The following is a 25925-nucleotide window of genomic DNA, read 5'->3' as shown; positions in this document are numbered from 1 at the left end:
ACCACCGACGCCCATGCCCACCTGCGCCGCGCCGTCCATCTCCTCCTCCGCGGGACCACCTCGACGGGCGGCGGCTCCAGTGCTGAAGGGCGCTGCTCCGCCGCCATCCTCTCCCGCCGTGATCCCTCCCGCCACCCAGGGTTGCGTCTCTATCCCCTCTCGCCGCCCAGGGTTGCGCTGCTATCCCTCCCGCCGCCTAGGGCCTGCGCCAGTGCCGCACAGGACCTGCGCGCGCCTGGGTCTCGAGCGCCTGGACCTGGAGCTCCAGGCGGGCCTGGAACTCAAGCTCATCCTCAACCTCGAGCTTCTTCTACTGCTAGTCTGCAAGTTGTTGCTCCTCCCCGGCGGGCTTGCCCGTGCTGCAGCCCGGAGCTCCCCTGCATTCATTTTGATTCAGTCAATGTACAACCAGAGTGAATGATCCAGTGACTAAATTCAGTTTAGTTCAGTCAATGTACATTCTTTTGTGTGATCCAGTGACTAAATTCGGTGAATGATCTAAACAAGAGTGATCTGCTGGTACTACTGCATCCACATTGTAACAAATGCTATATGGAATTAGTTGGGAGTGTGCTATCTGTATGTGGTATAAAAAAAGGAAGATCTCTTTCCTGATACATGCATGTAATGGTGGAGTATAATATCTGAAAAACACATGAATCGAACTCTGAAACTGTTACTTTAAGCCATAGTTTGATGTATGGCCTCAAACTGTTGCTGTTAATTTTTCTGCTAAGCCATAGTTTAAATTTTCTGCTCGGCAAACTATTGCTACTTGGAGTAATTGACATGATGAACTTGCTGTCAATAAAAAAGAACTGTTGTGATGTTAGGAAAATTGGCTCCAGTAATAAAAGAATATGATCATGTTCAGTAGTGATCACTGCTTGTCAAGGAGTAGTTTGATGTTGATCATAGTCTTACCTTTCAGTGAGCTCTGTTTGTTGTTGATTATTTCGATCAGATTTGAACTCAACATGATTACTATCAAATCTGAACTCAAGATTTGGGTTAGGAGTGACACCATAATGTAATTTTGTTTCCAGGCATCAAGCCCTGTAACCACTACTGTGATTTACACCTGACAATTTGAACTGGACATGATTACTATCAAATCTTTCTGAATGTTTATCCTACAGTAAAGTCTACTGAGATTGTCATCAACAATAGTACAATCATTTTGCAGCAAAGAATTGTCATGTTTGGTCATTGTAATGTTCATTTCATAGCGAATTCAGAAGTTAACAACAATGTTACTGTATTTTATCAAAACTGTACAAATTAATGACACCAAATTCAGAAATTGACAGCAAATGGCACTTCAAGAAATCAACAACAAATTCCACAACATGTGCTACTGCTACTACCAGAAGTATGCCACCGTGCTACCACAACAACAACATATTCAGTCTATTTGCATTGAACCACGCATGCCAGCCTGCTGCCCTTTTTCTGATGAATCTTCACTTCAGTTCAGGACATGTACAGGAGATGCCGTGCTTGGCGAGCTTGCCGGGGAGCACGAGGCGGACCGCGTTCTGCACGTCGCGGGTGCGTGAGCGTGGCGCGCCCGGCGTACTGCGCCAGCCGCGACACCTCCGTGGCCAGCCTCTTATTGGTCGCGTCGGTGGCCTCGTCCTTGTATGCGTAGGGCTCCTCCCGCGTCTCCTGGCTCTGCAGCGACTCTTGCGTCTTGCTGGCGCCTCTCTTGCGTTGTTGTTGCCCCGTCGGAGGCCAGCGACACCGCCGTGTATCCGGAGGCGCGGAGGGGGCGTTGAAGAGGATCCAGGAAGCAACGGAGGCCGCTAGCAGCAGCGCGCTCAGGTCCGCCCGGCCTCGGCGCCACAACACGTCGGAGCCGGCAAATCGAGCGCTTTGGAGAGAAGGGGGTCCCTTTCCTCTTGATCTCCCCTCCCCTCCCCCAAGTCGGGATCAGGCAACGAGGACGAAGAAAGGCGGCGATATGAAGGGGAGAAGGCAGCCGGCGCGCGGCGAGGCGACGGAGCAGGCGGCCGGGGGAGAGGATGTCGCCGTCGCCGTTGCAAAATCGAGGAGGAGAGGATGGGGGACGCGGTGCGGGCTGTGTCGTTTGTCGGATTAAAGCAAGGTTTTTTTTCGTAAATTGTCATCGGAGACAACTTTTATCGGACTGAGGGAGTAGTTGGTTACACAAATAAAACATCGAATTTTTCATCTCGCCTTGAGGTGTGCTCAAATGCACAAAAAGGTCTTCGGTCCGAATAAAATGCGGCCCACCAAGGCCGGCCTCCGGAGAAACCTCTAATTCAGGACTCCCTCATCAAGCGCGAGATCAAAACGAGTTGGTCACAAACGTGACGGGAGCACAACATCTCTTGCTTGCAGTGACAGGAGATCCATGTCCCACCTGCAAAAATGGGGGGAGATCCATGTCCCACAAGGCAGAGCGATGGCATCCACTCGTCTTCACAACTCCGGCCCTGTTTGGATACTCTAACTCAGTTAGAGGTTAGAGTTAGATTCTAACCTTGAACTAACCCTAAACTAACTCTAACCAAGGAGCTGTTTGGATAGTAGGGTTAAATTGACAATAAATATTCTTTCTCAATCATTTGACTACTTTGGACCATGTTTGAATGGGAGGGATAACTTTTTTTACTATTTTTTCTAGTGGGCCTAGGAGAACTAACTCAAATAAGCTTCTCTAGTGTGGGCTAGTTTTTTAGGGTGGGTTAGATCCAACTAACCCAAACTAACCTACCATATTTGAATACTTTTGGGTTATTTGAGCCCCAACTAACTAAAACTAACTCTAGCTTAGAGATCCAAACAAGCCTCCGAACTATCTGCCCATCGGTCATGGTGAGCGACGCCAGAAGCATCGCGTAGAACGAGATGCGTTCCGCAAATGCAAGGCCCACACAGGAGCAAAGCCCAGTAAAAACTTGACTGGCAACAGGGCCCGTGCCCCCATGCGCCACCTGTCAGAGGCAATATCGAGCAGATTGGCCGCAACCTACAACTCCCACGGCCCAAGAAGTCTCTCTCTCTCTCCCCCCTCTCACCCTCGCCTCCGCTCCCCCATTTCCGAAGTACTCGCGAGCCAGCGGCCTCCAGCTCACCACCGTTTCCGCCGCGCGCAGATCCGCCCAATCCGTGCAGCCTCAGGCCACCGCTCTGGTACGGACGCCGCTTACCCTTGCTCCTTACCTTGCTGGCGTGTCCCTCCTGGATCGAGCGTCAGCCGCCGCCCTCCAGCATCCCTAATCCGGTTCGACCAAATTCGTTGTAATTTGGCGAGGCGTCGGCCCCAATCGTTGGAGTTTGCTCGTGGTTCGTGGCGGGCTGGTGTCTGGGTTGCCGGAGGTTGGCCGAGGATGCTGGCGGAGGGGGTAGTTCTAGGGTTAGGATTTGGTGCGGTGGTGTGAGGCGATGGCGGACGGCGGAAAGATGAAGGGCGTGGAGGGAAGCGGCGAGGGTACCGGGCATGGTGAAGATATGGATGAGGAGGCGCGGGAGGAGCTGGAGCTCGCACTGTCTCTGGGGCGCCGGGGTTGGCATCTGCCGCCAGTGCCGGTGCCGCCGCCGGCACCCGCCTTGAGATGGTCGATGGTCTTCCCGGCATGGGACCCTGACGCTGCTGGGAGTTCTCGTGCTGCTGAGAGCGTTTGGGATTCACCTCCTGTCCCGCCACTCAGGTTCCGTGACATGTGGCGAGGTGGTGGCGCAAACACTGATGCAGGAGGCGCTGGTGAGGCTGAGGAGCACAACAATGTCGAGGAAGAGGAGGGGAGTGAGGATGGAGATCGGGACCTGCAGAATAAACGTCCTAAAGTGGGTGCTTTCGGCGAGTAAGTTCCTCAAAGACTGCTACTCTTTCTATTGCATTGCAGCCTTGCAGCTGTGTGGATTGTTAACAAATTTGTTTGGTGGATTTTTTGTTGCTACTAATTCTGTTTGCAGGCAAGGATTGTCACTTGATGTCATTTTCATGTAGTTTGGTTTAGCATAGCCACCCTGGAAAATCAGGGAGTGTGGTAGAGAGAATGTAATATTTTGTACTTGTCACTAGAAATGCTGAGATGGGTAACAAATATCTTTGCTTGCAGCGGAAAGAGTGTCCCCCTATGGTTTTCTTGGCACATATATCCTTCTGTAGAGCTAACACTATTTAATTTACTGCGTTGAAGGGACTATCTCTGAGAAACTCTAGAATTAATCTTGCATACGGCAACTTGTATTAACCACGTAACACGCTTCTTCCATAATTCATTTTTTCCTAATTATGTTTCATCCAGTAGTTACTTGCCTCTATGCTAGCCCATTTCTTTGTGTGCTGCGTCCTTGCAAGATCTTTTGTATTCTCTCTACGCACAGTACTAGGGCAGATCAAGTTGATGAACCTAAATAAAATATGAAATATTTTCTTGATATTTCAAGTACATTTTCTTATTTATACATGTATTGTTTAGGTTTATTCCCGAGGAGGAAGAAAACTATAAAAAAATATGGAGTTCCAAGCACAATTTTTTATCTTACATTCGACCTTTATTTGTAGGTTTTCTAGCACTGCATAAATGAAAAATAAGAAATATTTTTTTTCGGCAATGACATTTTCTTTAACCATAGGAAACACCAATTTCTTTTTATGTGGTAATTGAAAATTGGGATTAATTAAGAGACAGTAATTATAATAAGAAGGCAATAAGTATAGGAGTGATGGAGGGGGGGGGGGTGAGTCTAATCACACTGGATGGAGAAATATGGAATTGAGCCAAAGATTTTGGATGACTCAGATTGAAAGTATCCCATCCACTTGTGCTTTATAGTGCTTTATATTTATATTCTAATTCGAATGATATGATACGGTGTGGTATTGAAAATTGGGATCAATTAAAAGACATCAATTATAATAATGCGACAGTAAGTATAGGAGTGATTGGAGCGGGGAGTCCTAATCACACTTGATGGGCAAATATGGAATTAAGGTAAAGATTTTGGACGACTCAGATTGAAAGTATATCCACTCATGTTTTATAGTTCGTATGATATGATGTATAGGTTTTGCAATTTGTAATGCATATTTTTTCTGATATCTTGATTATTCCAAATAGTATCCCCTACATGTTTCACATAGTGTTGTGGTTTAGGGTTTCCTTCTCTAAGACATTAGACTAACAAGGAAAATGACCACCTTAGATTCTCCTGAGTGTTGATGATATCATATTTGAAGATAATGGACTGCATCAGTTGATTATTTTTGCTTTAGGCTGCCTTTTACTGCTGCTGTGATGGTTATAGGTGTATTAATGTGTTTACTGCTTGTGTTTAACTAGAAATTTTGATTGAATAGTTAGTTATTTCGCTTCATTTCTATCTGCTGGATTGCATTCGATGCACACCAGATGGGTGTCATCATACAGCTATTTTGTGAACACCTTTTAATTCTGTCTTACAGGGATCCCTGGAAAGTTGCTTAGATTGTTGTTGGAGTCTAGTGGGCTTACCAAAAAATTGTTCAACCTGTTAATCAGTTATGCAGATTTATTAATTATGGTTCTCTTGATTAGTAATCCTTGTGCACTTATATTTTTTCAGAGAAAGCTCTGGTGTTAATGCATCCTTCTTTGGATATGAAGCACCACATTTGCATGCTTTTGCTGAACATGACCATTTGAAGCTGTCACATGCTCCAGAAAATGAATTGGATTTTGGTTTGTCGCTTATCTCAAATGATGGTGGGAATGATATTCCAAGGGAGACCAACAGTCATGGTGTCTGTGATGTAGAAAGATCAGGTGGAACAAATGCAGAAGATCTTGAAATAAGAATGGACCTATCTGATGATCTCTTGCACCTGGTGTGCCTCTATGTTTCTTTAATTGTTCTCTGTATCCACATATTGCGACCGCTTCATTCAACTTTGACGAAGTTTTTTGAATGTGCCATTACAGATATTCTCCTTCTTATGCCAGAAGGATTTATGTAGAGCAGGGGCTACCTGCAAACAGTGGCAGTCTGCTAGTATGCATGAGGATTTCTGGAAATATTTGAAGTTTGAGAACACCAGAATATCTCTGCAGAACTGTATGCTATTTGCTTTGCTCTGTCGTTTTCATTTATTTATTGAATGCATGCGGCCTGAATACAATTGACATGTGCATGCTCTATGTAATAACTTCTGTTTCAAATACATTTGAATAATGCGTGCATTGAGACATCCATATATCTGTGAAGTAAGGAGGTGGTAATATGTAATCCATGATAGTGATGACTTACTTATCTACTGCCATTGCAATGAGCCATTAGTGGCATGCAAGGAAAGGCAATGATAACAATTGTCCAATTATTTAGGGTTTTCGGTTTAGTTGCATTGCCTGGCCTTTAACCTAATTAATAATGCCCCCGCAAAAAAAACCTAATTAATAATGGCAAGATCGAATTGCGTCCCACAAGATTTTTTCAGATTAGATTGCATTCTGTCGTTTAGCTGAGGTTGTTAGGACCTACCTCTATATAAGTTGAGGCAACCCATTGACATTAATTTATATAGATGAAACAAATAATCTGCAGCAACTGTAATCACTCCTAATTTCGTCTTCAATGGTGAAGTCACATTATCACTCTCTTTCAGCCTTCGGACGAGTGTTGAGAGGTCCTGATTGGATGTATAGTTGTGCACCAGTGTCATGGTTTAGCTAAGAATTGACTGTCTGAGTATCATTCTCATTATTTTCCTTTATTATATTCTGACCTCTGTTCGATTGTATGAATCAATGAATGTAGCTTCATTCATTGATATTATTGCAAGTATGTATATATTGCAAAGAATTTTCCTGTCTAGGGGATGGGGTGGGGGTGGAGGGAGGCGAAATAACATGAAGTTTCAAACAAATAATCAAGAGAACAAACATGGTTTTGACTCCTGGGAGCACATGTTTGTTTGAAATTATTTGCAAATTTATTGGATAGAAGTCTGTTGTTTCTTGTTTGAAACTTGTTACTATAATTTTATATATTACCATAAATGCATAGTTGCTCTACTAAGCCGTTCAGCTAAACTGCCCATCCTTCTCATTGTGAAAGCTACAGGTTGCAACTAGCAGTTTAAAAATGTTCATTTAAGATGTTCTTTGTGATCCCACTGAATTACCTTGTGTTGCTTACCCGGTTTATCATTATGTTGCTTTTGCAGTTGTTAATATTTGCCACCGTTATCAGAATGTGACAAATCTCAATTTGTTTGGTGTCTTAAGTGCAGAAAGCCTAGTCATTGAAGCAATAACATTCTTAAGGTTTTTCACCAGTCATTTTCTTTCTTCGCTGCTGTAATGATCTTCCCCCTTCTCTCTTTTTCTAATTGGGTGGTTTTCAGGCATCTTAAGACCTTGATAATGGGCAAGGGACAACTGGGAGAAACATTTTTTCAGGCTTTGGCTGAATGCCCATTGTTAAATACTTTAACAGTCAGTGATGCATCCCTTGGTAGTGGCATTCAAGAGGTAACTGTTAATCATGATGGATTGCGTGAACTTCAAATTGTGAAGTGTCGTGCACTCAGAGTATCTATCAGGTAATAGCTATTTGTGCAGTTAGTTCTCCTGTGTAATTAGGTTTGCATGTTTTCTTAACTAATGTATGCTCTTTTACCATCCAGATGCTACCAACTTCGAATACTGTCTCTGAGGAGAACTGGCATGGCTCATGTATCACTCAATTGTCCTCAGTTGCTTGAATTGGATTTTCAGTCCTGCCATAAGCTTTCTGACACTGCAATTCGTCAAGCAGCGACAGCCTGTCCACTATTAGCGTCAGTAGATATGTCATCCTGCTCGTGTGTTACTGATGAGACATTGCGTGAGATAGCTAATGCATGTCAAAATCTTTCTGTTCTTGATGCATCTAACTGCCCCAACATTTCTTTCGAGGTTTGCTACCCTATGACTTTGATTTATGCCTGTTAGATCATCCTTACCACTCTTTACTGCATATATCATACATGTCTGACACATGTTCTCTTTGTTTGTTTCCATTAAAGTCGGTAAAGCTTCCAATGTTGGTAGACTTGAGACTATCAAGTTGTGAGGGAATCACATCTGCTTCAATGGGTGCAGTATGTTTTAGTCGTATACTTGAGGTAGTGATTCAGTCTCCCTTTGGTTATTGCTATGTGTATGATTTTTCTTGATATCTAATGGGATTTTTCCCCCAATCATTCCAGGCGTTGCAACTTGATAATTGTAGCCTGTTGACATCTGTGTCTTTGGATCTGCCACATCTCAAGAATATTAGTCTTGTACACCTCCGCAAGTGAGTGGGATGGCTTTTCATTATACTAGATGATACCCCGCGCATTGCTGCGGGAATTGGTCGCAATACATTTTAGTAAGATTTGGTTGTCTGGAATTTGGATTTGAAAATGAAAATTGAAAATACATATGATTTTTTGTATTTTGATATACAGAATATAAGTAGCATTTTTCATGCGTCTTGAAGAAATAGAAGTAGTGGAATTAATGAGGTGACATGTGTGCATGTTGAGCGAGAATACAATAGCATTTCCCATGCATGTTGGGAGAAATATAAGTAGTGGGGTGATGAGGTGCCATGTGCGGTGAGGTGGCATGTGTGCATGTTGATAGAAATTTAAGTAGTAGGGTTCAATTATTTAGGTATATAGGATTTGTTCGTTGTCAATGTTTTCTTACAGTTTTTCTCCCTGTTCAATATATGATTGTATTACCTGCCATGTTAGGTTTGCTGATTTAAATCTGCGAAGCCCTGTGCTTTCTTACATAAAAGTTTCCAGATGCTCAGCACTTCGTTGTGTTACCATAACATCAAATGCTCTTAAGGTTAGTTCATTTTTTGCATGCGTTGCAATTTTATGATTATGTTTACTAATTTAAATGAATGTTTTTTTAAATTACGGAGTGCTGAATTTGTGACTATCTGCAGAAACTGGTGCTTCAAAAACAAGAGAGCCTATGTAATTTATCATTGCAATGCCACAATTTAATTGATGTTGATCTTAGTGATTGCGAGTCATTGACAAATGAGATCTGCAAAGTTTTCAGTGACGGAGGGGGTTGCCCCATGCTCAGGTCATTAATTCTTGATAATTGTGAGGTATGATGTATGCACAGGCAACTTACGTTCTGGCCATTTATAAATCAACACATGGAACATCACCACCTCTCTGCTAGAATAATTTCTTAATTAAGTAAATGTAGCGTTTTAATAGATACGATGTGACATTATTCCATTCCATCAAGTAGTGTCATTTGCTGGCAGCCTGTATATTCTTGTTGATAAATTTTCCTCATCTCAGAGTTTGAGTGTCGTGGAACTGAATAATAGTTCTTTGGTTAATCTCTCACTTGCTGGTTGCCGTTCCATGACATTCCTGAAACTTGCATGCCCAAAGCTTCAAGTGGTGATTCTTGATGGTTGTGATCATCTTGAAAGAGCATCATTTTGCCCGGTGAGTTTTTTGTTCGTTCTGCTTTTGAGATGTAGGACAGTTTTTTGGAGCTATGCCTGAATTGTTTTGCTGGTATGAACTACTCTTATTGTGTATGATACTAGCTAAAACCTTTGTAATTAGTAAACATAATCATAAAACTGCAACACATGCTTTTATTCACCCCCACCCCCCTCCCCCCCTTCCAAAAAAGAGCTAGTAGTTGCACTGATATGGGGATTAGACATGGGGATGTGGGATACAACATCATAAAAAGATCCGGTCACAAGGAAAGTTTGTAGTAAAAAATTCCAGAAACAACCTTATGGGACACAACAAGCATAATTAATTAATTGAGTATGCAGCATGTATACAGCAGCAACAACAACAACAACAACAACAAAGCCTTTAGTCCCAAACGAGTTGGGGTAGGCTAGAGCTGAAACGCATCTCGCAACCAACTCATGGTTCTGGCGCATGGATGGGCTTCTAGTCATCCCTTTCCATGGCTAGTTCTTTGGTGATATTCTAGTCCTTTAGATCTCTCTTTACTGACTCCTCACATGTCAAGTTTGTGATGGATAAGTCTGTGTACTAGGGTCCTTGTGGGGCTGCAACACATGGTCCTTGTGGCAGTTAGGAGGATAAAGTCCTGGACCATCAAGGACTGGCTGTTAGGATAGAGTTCTGTTCTTGACCATCAAGGACTGTCAGTTAGCATCTTAGACTAGCATCTTAGACTAGCATCTTAGACTGGCATCTTAGCAGCATCTTAGCATATGCCTTGGCTGGCTAGCAGCCTATAAATATGTATCCCCAACCCCTCAGGTTGGCATGGCATTGTGTGAGAAATAAACCAACGAAAATTGTCTCAACTCTCCTAGTGGAACTATCAATGCTCAGGCTGAAAGGTCTAACAAGTGGTATCAGAGCCTCGTTAACCTGCACCCTGAGCATTTCCTGTGAGCAGCCCAAGTCGGTAGCAGCAGCTGCTCCGTCTGCCTCTGGTTACCTTCCTCCCTCCGGACTGTCGAGCAGCAGCTCGTCTTCCTCAGCCTCCTCTTCACGCAACAGCCCCCCTGCAGCGAGCCATGTCTGCAGGTCGCTCTCAGCACATGGCTACCTCGAGCATGCGGCGCCGGCAAGAGGCCGAGCGCGCCGTGGCAGAGGAGCGTGAGCGAGCGGCTGTAGCAGCGGCTGCTGCGGCGGCAAGAGTGTCGAGGCTGGCTGCAGCGGAGCTGGCAGCAGCCAGAGCGGAGGTAGAAGCAGCCAGGGCGGAGGTAGAAGCAGCAGCAGCAGCAGAAGCAGCCCGTGAGGCTACGACGGATGCCAAGGCACTCCGCGGCAGCCCCGGCAGCTCCAGCAGCTCCGCGCCTGCGGACGACGGCGCCGACGCAGATCGCGCCTAAGTGGCGCAGGAGCGGACGGCGCAGTGGGCAGCCGAGCACGCCCGCGCTCCAGGTGGAGGCGCGCACCGCGACGGCGGCTGCAACGACCAGGACCGCGGCCTCTACGAGGTCCGGACTGTGGTCAGGGATGTTGGTGCCAGTGTTGGGTGGCCTACCCTCACTAAAACCAACTACGTCGAGTGGGCCGGGATCATGAAGGTCAGGCTCCAGGTGCGGCGCATGTGGGAGGCAGTCCAGGACAGCAACGTCGACCACCTAGAGGATCGACGGGCACTGGACGCCCTCATCGCCGCAGTCCCGCCCGAGATGCAGTTCTCGCTTTCCAACAAGCGGACTGCCAAGGAGGCTTGGGACGCCATCGCCGCAGCACGCATCGGCAGCGACCGTGCTCGCAAGTCCACCCTGCAGGCACTTCGTAAGGAGTGGGAGAACCTGGGCTTCAAGCCAGGTGAGGACGTTGATGACTTTGCTCTCCGTCTCAACACTTTGCTGCAGAAGATGGTGAAGTTTGGCGATGCCACCTACACCGAGGAGAGAGCTGTCGAGAAGCTTTTTCGGTGCATTCCCGAGAAGTACAAGCAGATGGCTCGCTCGATCGAGTCGTTGCTGGACCTCTCCACGATGACGATCGAGGAGGCGATAGGTCGACTCAAGGTCGTCGACACTGACGAGCCACAGCCTCCCTCGGGGCCCGTCACCACCGGAGGGAAGCTGCTCCTAACTCGGGAGCAGTGGGATCCCAGCCTTGGTGACAGGAAGAAGGGGGAGCCTTCCTCCTCGACGGGCGGCCGCAAGCGTGGCAAGCAGCGTAAGGCGCGAAGAGGCCCCCCGGGCAGGGCACAAGGACGTGCCGAAGGTGACGCCCGCGGAGGCGCCAAGGACGGCGCCGCTGGCAAGCCCAAGCCGGCACAAGACAACAGTTGCCACAACTGTGGCCGGTTTGGCCATTGGGCAAATGAGTGTCGGCAACCACGACAAGGCCAGGCTCACGTCGCACACGCGAAGGAGGAGGAGACGGCTCTGTTCATGGCGCATGCAAGCATTGAGCTACCCTCGGCGACTCCAGTCGCAAAGGCTTTCATCCACCTCGATGAGCCAAAAGCACACGCTCTTCTCGGCGATGGCTCCGGGAAGGACAAGGCTACGGGGTGGTGCCTCGATACCGGCGCCACCCACCACATGACCGGTCGAAGGGAATTCTTCGCCGAGCTCGACTCCGATGCGCGAGGCTCCGCCAAGTTCGGGGATGCCTCCGCTGTGGAGATAAAGGGCGTCGGCTCCGTCATCTTCACCACCAAGATGGGAGAGCACCGGCTGCTCACCGGTGTCTACTACATCCCCGCGCTAAGGAATTCCATCATCAGCTTGGGACAGCTGGATGAGAACGGCTCACGCGTGCTGATTGAGCATGGGGTCCTACGCATCTGGGATCGCCAGCGTCGCCTTCTCGCCAAGGTGCCCAGAGGTGAAAATCGACTCTACGTCCTTGATGTGCAGGTGGCACAACCGGTCTGTCTCGCTGTCCGTCGAGACGATGAGGCGTGGCAGTGGCATGAGCGTTTTGGGCACCTTCACTTTGAGGCCCTGAAGCGTTTAAGTGCCAAGGAGATGGTGCGAGGCCTGCCATGCCTCGACCATGTGGAGCAGTTCTGCGACATCTGCGTACTGACAAAGCAGAGACGACTCCCCTTTCCCCAACAGGCGAGTTTTCGGGCTAAGGAGAAGCTGGAGGTCGTGCACGGAGACCTGTGCGGCCCGGTGACGCCAGCCACACCAGGAGGTCGACGCTACTTCCTGCTGCTCGTCGACGATCTCTCCCGCTACATGTGGGTGATGATCCTCGGCAGTAAGGGAGAAGCGGCGGACGCCATCAGGCGCGCGCAGGTTGGTGTGGAGGCGGAGAGCGGCCGCAAATTGCGCGTGTTGCGCACTGACAACGGCGGCGAGTTCACGGCGGCTGAATTCGCGTCGTACTGCGCCGATGAGGGCATCCAGCGCCACTACTCCGCGCCGTACAGCCCGCAGCAAAACGGCGTCGTCGAGCGGCGCAACCAGACGGTTGTGGGGATGGCTCGGGCTCTCCTCAAGCAGAGAGGGATGCCGGCTGTCTTCTGGGGAGAGGCGGTGCTAACGGCCGTCTACATCCTCAACCGCTCTCCTACTAAGGCACTCGACGGCAGAACTCCGTACGAGGCTTGGCATGGGCGGAAGCCGGCGGTCTCTCATTTGCGGGTCTTTGGCTGCCTTGCGTTCGCCAAGGAGCTCGGCCACATCGGCAAGCTCGACGACAGGAGCACTCCGGGAGTCTTCATCGGCTACGCGGAGGGCTCAAAGGCCTACCGCATCCTCGACCCAAAGACACAACGTGTGCGCACAGCGCGAGACGTCGTGTTCAACGAAGGGCGAGGGTGGCAATGGGACAAGGCGGTGGACGACGGCTCGACGCCGACGTATGACGACTTCATTGTCGAGTACGCTCACTTCAAGGAAGCTGGGGGAGCAAGCAGCTCCTCTTCACCGGGCACGTCTACCCCGGCCCCCAAAACTACATCGACTTCGGCGCCTGCTACACCGACGACACCACAACCGGCGACGCCGCATACTCCAGCCCCGGCGGTCGCCACTCCGGGCTCGTCTTCATCAGCACCAGCTCACGCAGAGCACAATCCGATGAAGTTCGCTTCCCCGCTCACTCACGACGAGGAGCGGGTCGACGCATGGTATGGAGGCGAACCGCTGCGGTACCGTACGATGGATAATGTGCTCGGCGACCAGCCGGTGCCAGGACTGGTGCCACGTGACCTGGAGGCGCAGCTACAGCTCGTGTGTGAAGACGGCGAACCACGGTCCTTTGCAGAGGCCGAGAGAGACGCGGCATGGCGCGCCGCGATGAAGTTGGAGATGGATGCGGTCGAGCAAAATCGCACCTGGGAGCTTGCTGATCTCCCTCGAGGTCACCGCGCAATCACCTTTAAGTGGGTGTTCAAGCTGAAGAGGGATGGAGCCGGCGCCATCATCAAGCACAAGGCTCGTTTGGTGGCCCGAGGCTTCTTGCAGCAGGAAGGAGTCGACTTCGACGACGCTTTCGCTCCCGTGGCACGGATGGAGTCCGTGCGACTTCTCCTTGCGCTGGCTGCCCAGGAGGGCTGGCGTGTCCACCACATGGACGTTAAGTCGGCATTCCTCAACGGCGACTTGAAGGAGGAAGTCTACGTGCATCAGCCACCGGGGTTTACGATTCCCGGCCAGGAGGGCAAGGTGCTCCGCCTGCGCAAGGCTCTCTATGGCCTGCGGCAGGCACCCAGGGCGTGGAACGCCAAGCTGGACTCCACGCTGAAGAAGATGGGTTTCGAGCAGAGCCCGCATGAGGCTGCCGTCTACCGACGGGGGAGTAGAGGAAATGCCCTGCTGGTGGGCGTCTACGTTGACGACCTGGTGATCACCGGCACCAAAGATGCAGAGGTGGCGGCGTTCAAGGAAGACATGAAGGCCACGTTCCAGATGAGTGACCTGGGGCTCCTCTCCTATCTAGGGATTGAGGTGCACCAGGACCACTCCGGGATCGCGCTTCGACAGTCCGCCTACGCCAAGCGCATCGTTGAGCTAGCTGGGCTCACCGACTGCCATCCAGCTCTCACTTCGATGGAGGAGAGGCTGAAACTAAGTCGCGACAGCACGACGAAGGAAGTGGATGCTACGCAGTACCGACGCCTTGTGGGGAGCCTTCGCTACCTCACTCACACACGGCCGGACTTGGCATTCTCCGTCGGCTATGTCAGTCGGTTCATGGAGCGACCAACGTCGGAACACCAGCAGGCAGTGAAGAGGATCGTCCGCTACATAGCAGGGACCCTCGACCACGACCTCCATTACCCTAGGTGCCCTGGGGCGGCACACTTCGTCGGGTACAGCGACAGCGACCACGCCGGCGACATCGACACCAGCAAGAGCACGAGCGGGATCCTCCTCTTCCTCGGTAAGTGTCTCGTGAGCTGGCAATCAGTCAAGCAGCAGGTGGTGGCCCTGTCCAGCTGTGAGGCTGAGTACATAGCGGCCTCCACCGCCTGTACTCAGGCGCTCTGGCTTGCTCGACTGCTTGGTGATCTTCTCGTTCAAGACACCAGAACGGTGCAGCTCCTGGTGGACAGCAAGTCCGCCCTGGCCCTGGCAAAGAACCCCGTGTTCCACGAACGGAGCAAGCACATCCGACTGAGGTATCACTTCATCCGCAGCTGTGTGGAAGAAGGGAGCATCGAGGCGAGCTACATCAACACCAAGGATCAGCTCGCAGACTTGCTCACCAAGCCCCTTGGGAGGGTCAAGTTCCTCGAACTTTGCTCCAGGATTGGGATGATTCAACTCTCCCACAAGATGACGTACAAGACTTAGGAGGAGAATGATGGATAAGTCTGTGTACTAGGGTCCTTGTGGGGCTGCAGCACATGGTCCTTGTGGCAGTTAGGAGGATAAAGTCCTGGACCATCAAGGACTGGCTGTTAGAATAGAGTTCTGTTCTTGACCATCAAGGACTGTCAGTTAGCATCTTAGACTAGCATCTTAGATGGCATCTTAGCAGCATCTTAGCATATGCCTTGGCTGGCTAGCAGCCTATAAATATGTATCCCCAACCCCTCAGGTTGGCATGGCATTTTGTGAGAAATAAACCAACGAAAATTGTCTCAACTCTCCTAGTGTCATCCACAACTATCAATGCTCAGGCTGAAAGGTCTAACAGTTTGGTCTACCCCGACCTCTCTTGACATTATCAACACGTTTTAGCTGTCCATTATGCACCGGAGGCTTGCGCTGAATATTCTCAAACCATCTCAGACGATGTTGGACAAGCTTCTCTTCAATCGGTGCTACCCCAACTCTATCTCGTATATTGTCTTTCAGGACCTGATCCTTCCTTGTGTGGCCACACATCCATCTCAACATGCGCGTCCTCCACTACACCTAGCTGTTGAACATGTCGCCTTTTAGTCGGCCAGCACTCATCACCATACAACATTGCGGGTCAAATTGCTGTCCTATGGACCCGCCTTTTAGCTTTTGTGCCACTCTTGGCACAGAGAAACGCCAAAAGCTTGGCGCCACTTCAATCATTTGTCTTTGATTTGATGGCTCACATCTTCATCAATATCACTATCCTTCTGTAGCATTGACCCCAAATATCGAAAAGTGTCCTTCTGAGGTACTACCTGCCCATCAAAGCTAACCTCCTCTTCGTGCCTAGTAGTACTGAAACAACACCGCATGTACTCGGTTTTAGTTCTACTAATCCTAAAACCTTTTAATTCCAAAGTTTGTCTCCATAGCATCAACTTCCTATTAACCTCCATCCGACTATCATCGACTAGCACCACATCATCTGCAAAGGGCATACACCACTTGTATATATCCCTTGTGCTCATCCATCACCAAATCAAAACAATAGGGGCTCAAAGCTGACCCTTGGTGCATTCCTATTTTAATCGAAAAGTCATCAGTGTTGCCATCACTTGTTCTGACACTTGTCACAAAATTATCGTACATGTCCTTGATGAGGGTAATGTACTTTGTTGGGACTGTATTTCTCCAAGGCCCACCACATGGCATTTTGTGTTATCTTATCGTAGCCTTCTCCAAGTCAATGAACACCATATCTAGGTCCTTCTTTTGCTCCATGTATCTCTCCATAAGTTGTCGTGCCAGTCGTACCAAGAAAGTGGCTTCCATGGTCGACCTTCAGGCATGAAACCAAACTGATTTAGGGTCATGCTTGTCATTCTTAAGCGGTGCTCAATGACTCTCTCCCATAGCTTCATTGTATGGCTCATCGGCTTAATTCCACGGTAATTGGTACAATTTTGAACACCCCCCTTTTCTTGAAGATTGGTACTAATATACTCCGCCTCCATTTTTCTGGTATCTTATTTGCTCGAAAAATGAGATTGAAAAGCTTAGTTAACCATACTATCACTGTCTTCGAGGCCTCTCCACACCTCAATGGGGATACAATCAGGGCCCATCGCTTTGCCTCCTTTCATCCTTTTTAAAGCCTCCCTGACCTTAGACTCCTGGATTTGCCGTACAAAACGCTTGCTAGTAACATCAAAGGAGTCGTCCAGTTCAATGGTAGAGCTCTCATTCTCTCCATTGAACAACTTGTGGAAGTACTCGTGTCATCCATGCTTAATTTCCTCGTCCTAAGAGTTGACCTGCTTCGTCCTTGGTGCATTTGACTTGGTCAACATCCCTCGTATTCCCCTCTCGGATCTTGGCCATCTTATAGTTGCCCCTTTCGCCTTCCTTCGTGTCTAAGCTCTCGTGGATTTCCTCATACACCCGATCCCTGCTTCACTCATAGCTCGCTTGCGGCCTTCTTTGCCACCTGGCACTTCTATGTTTTCTGCACTCCTATCCAGGTGAAGGCATCTGAAACAATCTTTCTTCTCCTTAATAGCCTTCTGGACATCATCGTTCCACCATCAGGTATCTTTAGCTTCACTTCTACTTCCCTTGGACACTCCAAACTCCTCTGAAGCCACCTTACTAATGCAAGTCGCCATCTTCATCCACATATTGTCTGCGTCATGTCCTTCCTCCCAAGGGCCCTCCTTAATGACCCTCTTCTTGAAAGCCTGAGCTACCTCCCCCTTGAGTTTCCCCCACTTCGTTCTAGTGACTTTGGCGCGCTTATCCCGCTGGACATGAATCCGAAAGCGGAAGTCAGCCACCACAAGCTTATGCTGAGGGACAACACTCCCCAGGTATCACCTTACAATCTAGGCAAGCATGCCTGTCTTCTCTTCTTGAGAGGATGAAATCAATCTGGCTAGAGTGTTGACAACTACAAGTCATTAGATTCGATTCTCTTTTTAAAGAGGGTGTTAGCTACGATGATGTCGTAGGCTAGAGCCAAGCTTAAGGCATCTTATCCTTGATTCTTGATGCCATAGTCAAAGCCCCCATGCACCCCTTCAAAACCTGTGTTAGATGTACCCACATGGCCATGAGGTCTCCTCCTATGAAGAGCTTCTCGCCAATAGGTACACTCCTAACCATGTCCTCCAGGCCTTCCCAGAACTCTTGGTGTTCTCATTGTGGCCTACTTGAGGGGCATACACGCTTATAACATTGAGAACTAAGTCCCCTACCAGTTTGACCAGGATAAACCGGTTCCCAACTCCCCATGCCTCTTGACGTCTACTGCTCCATACTTGAGGCTCTTGTTGATCAAGATGTCCACTCCATTTCTGTTTGCAGTTGTCCCCGTGTACCACAGCTTGAAAAACTTGACAGCGGTGGTATAAATATGCAGCATGTATAAAGCTAAAATATAATTTGAAGACATGAGATCAAACTATTGCCCGTTTGTTGTCTGGCTCTCCTTTTCATTGATAAATGATCCTTAATTCCTCATCCATGGTCTTTGCCTCTTTGGAGCTTGCAAAATATTCCTGCATCATGTTCTCAACGCCAACATTGCCATCTGCCGGTAGATACTAGCTACCGCTGGCCATACGAGTCCCTTAAGTCTCTAGCAATTGCATCAGCACCTCAGCAATGATAGCAACTCAGCAAAGAAGAAAACCAGCTAGAAAGCAGCAAGCCAGCATTGGCAGCAGCATGAGAGGGAGGGGGCAGGGGAGAGATTAGGATGTGAGGGGGGTAACGAGTAGAGGTGGCAGCATGGTCGCTGGAGTGGAGGCACTGTGGCAGTGCCGTGCAAGGCATGCCTGATGGGGTCATGTACCTAGGGTAGGGTCACAGACCTGATCTAAGTACTCTGCCTAAGGACACCCTTAGAAGAGGTCACCTTCCAGTCGACCAACGAGAGACTCACTCGACTGACTTGAAGGACTCGACCACGAAGACTCACTCGACTACCGGGAGGTCAAAAGGCACTCTGTACTGCAACGGCCTGTAGTTAAGTAGACTTTATGATAGTTAAAGACACTTTATGTGGGGCGTTACCTGTAACTAACGCCCCGGACTTAATACACCTTAAACCCTTCATTACGTTGGCTGGCTGGGGTCCTGGCGCACTCTATATAAGCCACCCCCCTCCACAGGCAGAAGGGTTCGGCACCCTGTAATTCATACACACATAATCCACTCGACCGCCTCCGGGCTCCGAGACGTAGGGCTTTTACTTCCTCCGAGAAGGGCCTGAACTCGTACATCCCTTGTGTTACAACCTCTCCATAGCTAGGACCTTGCCTCTCCATACCTACCCCTCACTCTACTGTCAGACTTAGAACCACGACAGTTGGCGCCCACCGTGAGGCAGGTGTTTTAGCGATTTTGTGGAGAAGTTGCGGTTCTTTCGAGTACTTTTATCATGATGACTGCTGGAGTTTTGGTTGAGGGTCGAGAGATCTGTCTCGGTGCTCTCACCTTCGTCGCCGACGACTCCGCCTGGCTCCAGGAGGCTCCACTCGACGTCGATGCGCTCCTCGTCCGCGGTGCGACGCATTTTCGCGCATGTGTCCGCGGCGTTCTGCTGCGGCAACCGTCGACTCCGTATCGGTCGACTCCCCCATCGACCACCCTCCCGGTCTTCCGCCAGCGCAAGCGCTCGGGCCGGTCGAGGCTTCAGCGGTGGGTGAGGCACGCGGTGGCTCGCCAGACGGCCACCACCCAAGTTGCGGCAATCGAGCCCGACGAATCTCTCTACGGCCTGTTCGATCTGTCGACTGGCTCCGTAGAGACTGCATCCGAGTGCGATAGCAGTGATCCAGCGGCGGAAATCCTGATGGTCGACGGGCCCCGTAGTCCCCCTGGCTTCGCCCGTGATGGTGGGGCAGGCGACGGAGGCGACCCCGCACGAGACCACGAAGAGTACCAGCCCGAGTCACTCGACTCTCTGCAAAGAGAGGAACTTCGCGGCAGGAACGTGGATGCCCTGCGTACTCCCATCGCAGGAGAAACCCCCGAGGCTCGCGCCTTGGAGGAGGCACGTTTGGCCAATTTGGCCGAACGCACTCGACTGGAGAATCTTCAGCGAGCACTCGACGAGCGCGCGCGGCAACGAGTTCCCGACACCAGTCGACGTCAACTCTTCCCGCCGACTCAGGTATATCGAACCCCAATCCAGAATTTAGCAGCTGCGACCCGTATAGCAGAGTCCATCCAGCCCTCAGTCGGAAGCTGGCAGAGGCTTGATGCAGATCAGGGATCTGCTCCGGGCAGCAGGAGATCAGAATTCGGCCGTGTCGCAGTCGCGCAACAGAATTAACAGTCGATCCGTCGCTGCGAATACGGTTCAGTCGGCTCACAGCCCCAGATCGCCTCCGCGGCGTGAAGGGCGCGAGAATCGGCGAGAGCAATATGGTGACCGACTCGACCGAGATGATAGGCGTCGAGTGCCCAATTCCCCTCCGAGGGGTGGGTCTTACACTCCTCGGCAGCAAGATGACAGGCGTCAGCCCAGTACGGGGCGAAGAGTTCCAGTCGACCCCCGAGAACCAGGCTTCGACGCGCGATCCATTATCGTGCAAGGTTTGGTCGACCGGAACAGAGCCCATCGAGGTGGACTCGACAGAGATGCGCCCACAAGCAGTCGAGTGCATGTTTCTGGTCCTGAATGTTTCAGCAGAGCCATCAGAGCCGCAGTTATCCCTCCCAATTTCAGGTTGGCAATAGGAGTCAGCAAGTTCACTGGCGAGTCTAAGCCTGAAACTTGGCTTGAGGACTACCGAGTGGCAGTTCAGATTGGTGGTGGGAACGACGAGGTGGCCATGAAGCATTTGCCCCTCATGCTGGAAGGTTCTGCCAGGGCATGGTTGACTCAATTACCTCCTAGCAGCATTTACACTTGGGAAGATCTGTCCCGAGTGTTCATCAGAACGTTTGAAGGAACTTGCAAGCGACCGGCTGGATTGACGGAGCTGCAAGTCTGCGTGCAGAAGAACAATGAGACTCTCAGAGAGTATATTCAGAGATGGATCACTTTGCTGCACCATACTGTGGAGAATGTGTCTGATCATCAGGCAGTCTGCGCCTTTAAGGATGGTGTCAAGAACAGAGAATTAAGTTTGAAATTTGGTCGAACCGGTGACATGACCTTGAGTCGGATGATGGAGATTGCTACCAAGTACGCCAACGGCGAAGAAGAAGACCGACTCCGAAGCGGCAAGCACAAGCCGAGTCAGTCGGAAAAGGGAAACACCAGTCGGAAACAGAAGCGGAAGGCTGAACCGGCAGCTCCTGGAGAGGCTCTGGCCGTGACTCAGGGAAAGTTTAAAGGTAAACCAAAAGGATCCTGGAACCCTAAGAAGGTGAAGGATAAAGAAGGGAACGACGTGATGGATATGCCGTGTCACATCCACACGAAGAAAGACGAAGAGGGGAATATCATCTACCCGAAGCATACCACTCGCCAATGTCGACTCCTGATCCAGCAGTTTCAGGGAAAACAGTCTAAGGACAAGGAGAAGGAGTCGGACAAGCCCGCAGACAAAGAGGACAGTGAGGAAGGATATCCACATATCAACTCCACTCTGATGATCTTTGCAGATGTGGAAAGCAAGAGTCGATTGAAAGTCATTAACCGAGAGGTGAACATGGTCGCCCCAGCAAAAGCAAATTATCTGAGATGGTTCCAAACACCCATCACATTCGACCAATCTGATCACCCGACTCATATTGCCACCCCTGGGAGGCAAGCTTTGGTGGTCGATCCAGTTGTCGAAGGCACTCGACTGACAAAAGTGCTGATGGACGGTGGTAGTGGGCTGAATTTGTTGTATGCAGACACGCTGAAAGGAATGGGCATTCCGATGTCCCTACTGAGCACCAGTAACATGAGCTTTCATGGAGTTATACCAGGAAAGAAAGCCGAGTCACTCGGCTAAATAGCTCTGGACGTGGTGTTTGGTGATTCGAAACATTTTCGCAAAGAGAAGTTGACGTTTGAGGTCGTGGATTTTCAGAGTGCATATCATGCCATTTTGGGGAGACCAGCTTATGCACGGTTCATGGCTCGACCATGTTACGTGTACCTCAAATTGAAGATGCCCGGCCCCAAAGGAGTGATCACTGTCACCGGTGATCGGAAAAAGGCAGAAGAGTGCTTTCAGAAGGGCTCAAAGATTGCCGATTCCCAGGTGACAGCGGTCGAGTTTGAAGAATACAAGCAAAACGCAGATCCGAGTGATTTGCTGCGATCCAAGAAACCCGCCATAGAATCTGCATTTCAGTCGTCCGGTGAGACAAAGCCTGTTCACATTCACCCGACCGACCCCGATGCAGCTCCGACCCACATCTCCACAACACTCGACCCGAAATAGGAAGAAGCGCTCATCCAGTTCCTTCGTGAGAACTGGGACATTTTTGCATGGAAGCCCGCTGACATGCCAGGTGTTCCCAGGGGACTGGCTGAGCATCGCCTAAGAGTCGACTCATCTGCAAAACCAGTCAAAGAGCATCTTCGGCGGTCCGCCGTCCAGAAGAGAAAAGCCATTGGTGAGGAAGTGGCTCGACTGTTGGCGGCAGGATTTATCCGAGAGATATACCACTCCGAGTGGCTCGCTAATGTCGTCATGGTTCCTAAGAAGGACAAATCACTCCGAATGTGCATTGATTTCAAGCACATCAACCGAGCCTGCCCGAAAGATCATTTTCCTCTCCCTCGCATAGATCAAATTGTTGACTCGACCGCGGGATGCGAGAGACTGTCTTTTCTAGACGCCTACTCCGGGTACCACCAGATCCGTCTGTACGGACCCGACGAGGTAAAAACAGCTTTCATCACTCCATTCGGGTGCTTCTGCTATATCACCATGCCATTCGGCCTCAAGAATGCCGGAGCCACATTTATGCGAATGATTCAGAAGTGTCTACTCACTCAAATCAGTCGGAATGTGGAAGCGTATATGGATGATATCGTCGTCAAGTCACGAAAAGGTTCCGACCTGCTCGCTGACCTCGCCGAAACATTTGCCAACTCAGAAGGTATGATATCAAGCTCAATCCATCAAAGTGCACATTTGGAGTTCCTGGTGGCAAGTTACTCGGTTTTCTCGTTTCCGAGCGAGGAATCGACGCTAATCCAGAGAAGATCGGCACTATTCTCCGAATAAAACGCCCTGTGCGAGTGCACGATGTCCAGAAGCTTACTGGATGCTTGGCCGCATTAAGTCGATTCATCTCATGACTCGGTGAGAAGGCATTGCCTCTTTACCGACTGATGAAGAAGGCAGACAAGTTCGAGTGGACTCCAGAAGCTGATGCAGCGTTTGCCGATCTAAAAGCTCTGCTCTCCACCCAGCCGGTGCTTGCTGCTCCAATCAGCAAAGAGCCTCTGTTGCTCTATATCGCAGCCACAGGACAAGTCGTTAGTACTGTGCTTACGGTCGAGCGGGAAGAAGAAGGAAAAGCTCTCAAAGTTCAGCGCCCAGTGTATTATTTGTCTGAAGTCTTGACTCCATCCAAGCAGAGATATCCTCATTATCAGAAGCTTGTGTATGGAATATACATGACAACAAAGAAGGTTGCTCATTATTTCTCTGATCATTCCATCACAGTCGTCAGCGACGCTCCACTATCAGAGATTTTGCACAACAGAGATGCAACCGGTCGAGTGGCTAAATGGGCGATTGAACTTCTTCCCCTTGATATCAAGTTTGAGGCAAAGAAAGTCATTAAGTCCCAGGCAATAGCAGATTTCCTCGCCGAGTGGATTGAACAGCAGCAGCCGACTGAAGTTCACTCGGAGCATTGGACCATGTTCTTTGATGGCTCTAAGATGTTGAATGGTTCCGGTGCTGGGGTTGTCCTGGTTTCCCCAGAGGAGATAAGCTCAGATATGTGCTCCAGATTCACTTTGATTCCTCCAACAATGAGGCAGAATATGAGGCCCTCTTATATGGGTTGCGCATGGCCATTTCACTCGGCGTCCGTCGCCTGATGGTTTATGGCGACTCGGATTTAGTGGTCAACCAAGTGATGAAGGAGTGGGACGTGAGAAGCCCAGCCATGACTGGATACTGCAGTGCAGTGAGGAAGCTGGAAAAGAAGTTCGAGGGGTTGGAGCTCCATCATATACCCCGACTGAAAAATCAAGCAGTTGATGATCTAGCAAAGATAGGTTCCAAGAGAGAAGCCATTCCGAGTGGTGTGTTCTTGGAGCATATACACACTCCGTCAGTCAAAGAAGATCCTTTCACCGAAGAAGCTCCACAGCCCAAGAGTGCCACAGATCCGACTGAGGTTGAAGTCCCAGCGGTGGTCGACTTGATCATGGAGGTCTTGGTGGTCATTCCCGACTGGACAGTTCCATATATCGCGTATATCCTGAGAAAAGAGCTTCCGGAGGATGAGGAAGAGGCTCGACAGATCGTCCGTCGATCTAAGGCCTTTACCGTAATCAAAGGACAATTATACAGAGAAAGCGCGACTGGAGTTGGTCAGAAGTGCATAACACCAGAAGAAAGTCGACTCATCCTCAATGATATCCACTCGGGGACCTGTGGCCATCATGCGTCCTCTCGGACCATCGTGGCCAAAGCATACCGAGCCGGATTTTACTGGCCAAAGGCGAATGAGATGGCAAAGGAGATAGTGGATAAGTGCGAGGGATGTCAGTTCTACTCGAATATGTCGCACAAGCCTGCATCAGCCCTGAAGACCATTCCACTCGTCTGGCCTTTCGCAGTATGGGGGTTGGACATGGTCGGTCCTTTGAGAACAGGGCGAAGTGGCTTCACGCATGTACTGGTGGCAGTCGACAAGTTCATCAAGTGGATCGAGGCTAAACCAATCAAGAACCTTGACGCCGGTGCTGCTGTTAGCTTCATCAGAGAACTAATATTCAGATATGGAGTCCCGCACAGCATCATTACGGATAATGGGTCGAACTTTGACTCGGAGGAATTCAGAGATTTCTGTAACTCTCAAGGCACACGAGTCGACTACGCTTCAGTCGCTCATCCGCAGTCGAATGGACAAGCAGAACGAGCCAATGGCCTGATTCTCAAGGGACTGAAACCCCGACTGATGCGTGATCTCAAGCATGCAGCTGGAGCTTGGGTCGACGAACTTCCCTCGGTGCTTTGGGGACTGAGGACCACACCTAATCGGTCGACCGGAAGAACTCCATTCTTCTTGGTCTACGGAGCTGAAGCAGTCTTGCCGAGTGATCTTCTCCACAATGCTCCTCGAGTTGAAATCTACAACGAAGCAGAAGTTGAACAAGCGCGGCAGGACGCAGTCGACCTTTTAGAGGAAGAAAGGGAGATGGCTCTGATCCGGTCGACCATCTACCAACAAGATTTGCGTCGTTTCCACGCCAGAAATGTGAGAGGTCGAGCCTTCCAAGAAGGAGATTTAGTTCTTCGAGTGGATCAGAAGAAACAACACAAGCTTGCTCCTTCTTGGGAAGGACCCTTCATCGTCACCAAAGTTCTCCACAACGGGGCGTACCGTCTCTACAACGTCGAGCATAATATCGACGAGCCCCGAGCTTGAAACGCGGAACTACTCCGCCCATTTTACACTTAAGTTTTATCACTCGGATGAGTTGCAATAAAGTACTTCTGTAGTTCATGGACCTCAAAATAATAGTGTCATAGTTCCTCCATAATTTTTGTCACTTTTTATTTTGTCCAATTAAATTTCCCCCCAGCGGGTGACTTAGCCGCGAATCCGTTTCGCCTAAGTTTGTAAAAAATCCTACCGAGTGGTGAGCCAGACTCCCACTCGGAGGCTTAGCTGCGAATCCGTTTCGCCTAAGTTATCGAAAATCCTACCGAGTGGTGAGCTAGACTCCCACTCGGAGGCTTAGCTGCGAATCCGTTTCGCCTAAGTTATCGAAAATCCTACCGAGTGAAGAGCAAACCTCTCACTCGGGGCTTAGCTGCAGTCCAAGTACTCGCCTAAGTTATGAAAATCCTACCGAGTGATAAGCCAGACTTCCACTCGGGGGCTTAGCTGCAGTCCAAGTACTCGCCTAAGTTATGAAAATCCTACCGAGTGATAAGCCAGACTTCCACTCGGAGGCTTAGCTGCAGTCCAAGTACTCGCCTAAGTTATGAAAATCCTACCGAGTGAAGAGCAAACCTCTCACTCGGAGGCTTAGCTGCAGTCCA

The 25925-nt window shown here is 49.7% G+C and overlaps 1 protein-coding gene across 2 annotated transcripts in view; it reads left to right on the top strand.

The window, feature by feature from the left end:
* Positions 1 to 3021: 3021 nt before the first annotated feature.
* Positions 3022 to 25925, top strand: part of LOC119344818 (F-box/LRR-repeat protein 15-like) — a 32474-nt gene continuing 9570 nt past the window's right edge. Inside the window, exons 1-11 of one of the 2 annotated variants that reach the window (XM_037615149.1) lie at positions 3022 to 3830; positions 5578 to 5839; positions 5934 to 6066; positions 7175 to 7274; positions 7355 to 7552; positions 7637 to 7907; positions 8018 to 8116; positions 8201 to 8289; positions 8735 to 8834; positions 8938 to 9108; positions 9311 to 9463. In XM_037615149.1, coding sequence (XP_037471046.1) covers positions 3412 to 3830; positions 5578 to 5839; positions 5934 to 6066; positions 7175 to 7274; positions 7355 to 7552; positions 7637 to 7907; positions 8018 to 8116; positions 8201 to 8289; positions 8735 to 8834; positions 8938 to 9108; positions 9311 to 9463 — 1995 coding nt within the window. In that variant the 5' untranslated portion in view covers positions 3022 to 3411. The remainder of the gene's footprint in view (positions 3831 to 5577; positions 5840 to 5933; positions 6067 to 7174; positions 7275 to 7354; positions 7553 to 7636; positions 7908 to 8017; positions 8117 to 8200; positions 8290 to 8734; positions 8835 to 8937; positions 9109 to 9310; positions 9464 to 25925) is intronic. The other variant, XM_037615151.1, reaches the window with a different exon arrangement.

Source organism: Triticum dicoccoides, unplaced genomic scaffold, assembly GCF_002162155.2.
Source record: "Triticum dicoccoides isolate Atlit2015 ecotype Zavitan unplaced genomic scaffold, WEW_v2.0 scaffold1882, whole genome shotgun sequence".
Classification (NCBI taxonomy): Eukaryota; Viridiplantae; Streptophyta; class Magnoliopsida; order Poales; family Poaceae; genus Triticum; species Triticum dicoccoides.
The sequence above is the reverse complement of the archived record's forward strand: the minus strand, read 5'-3'. Positions and strand labels throughout refer to the sequence as shown.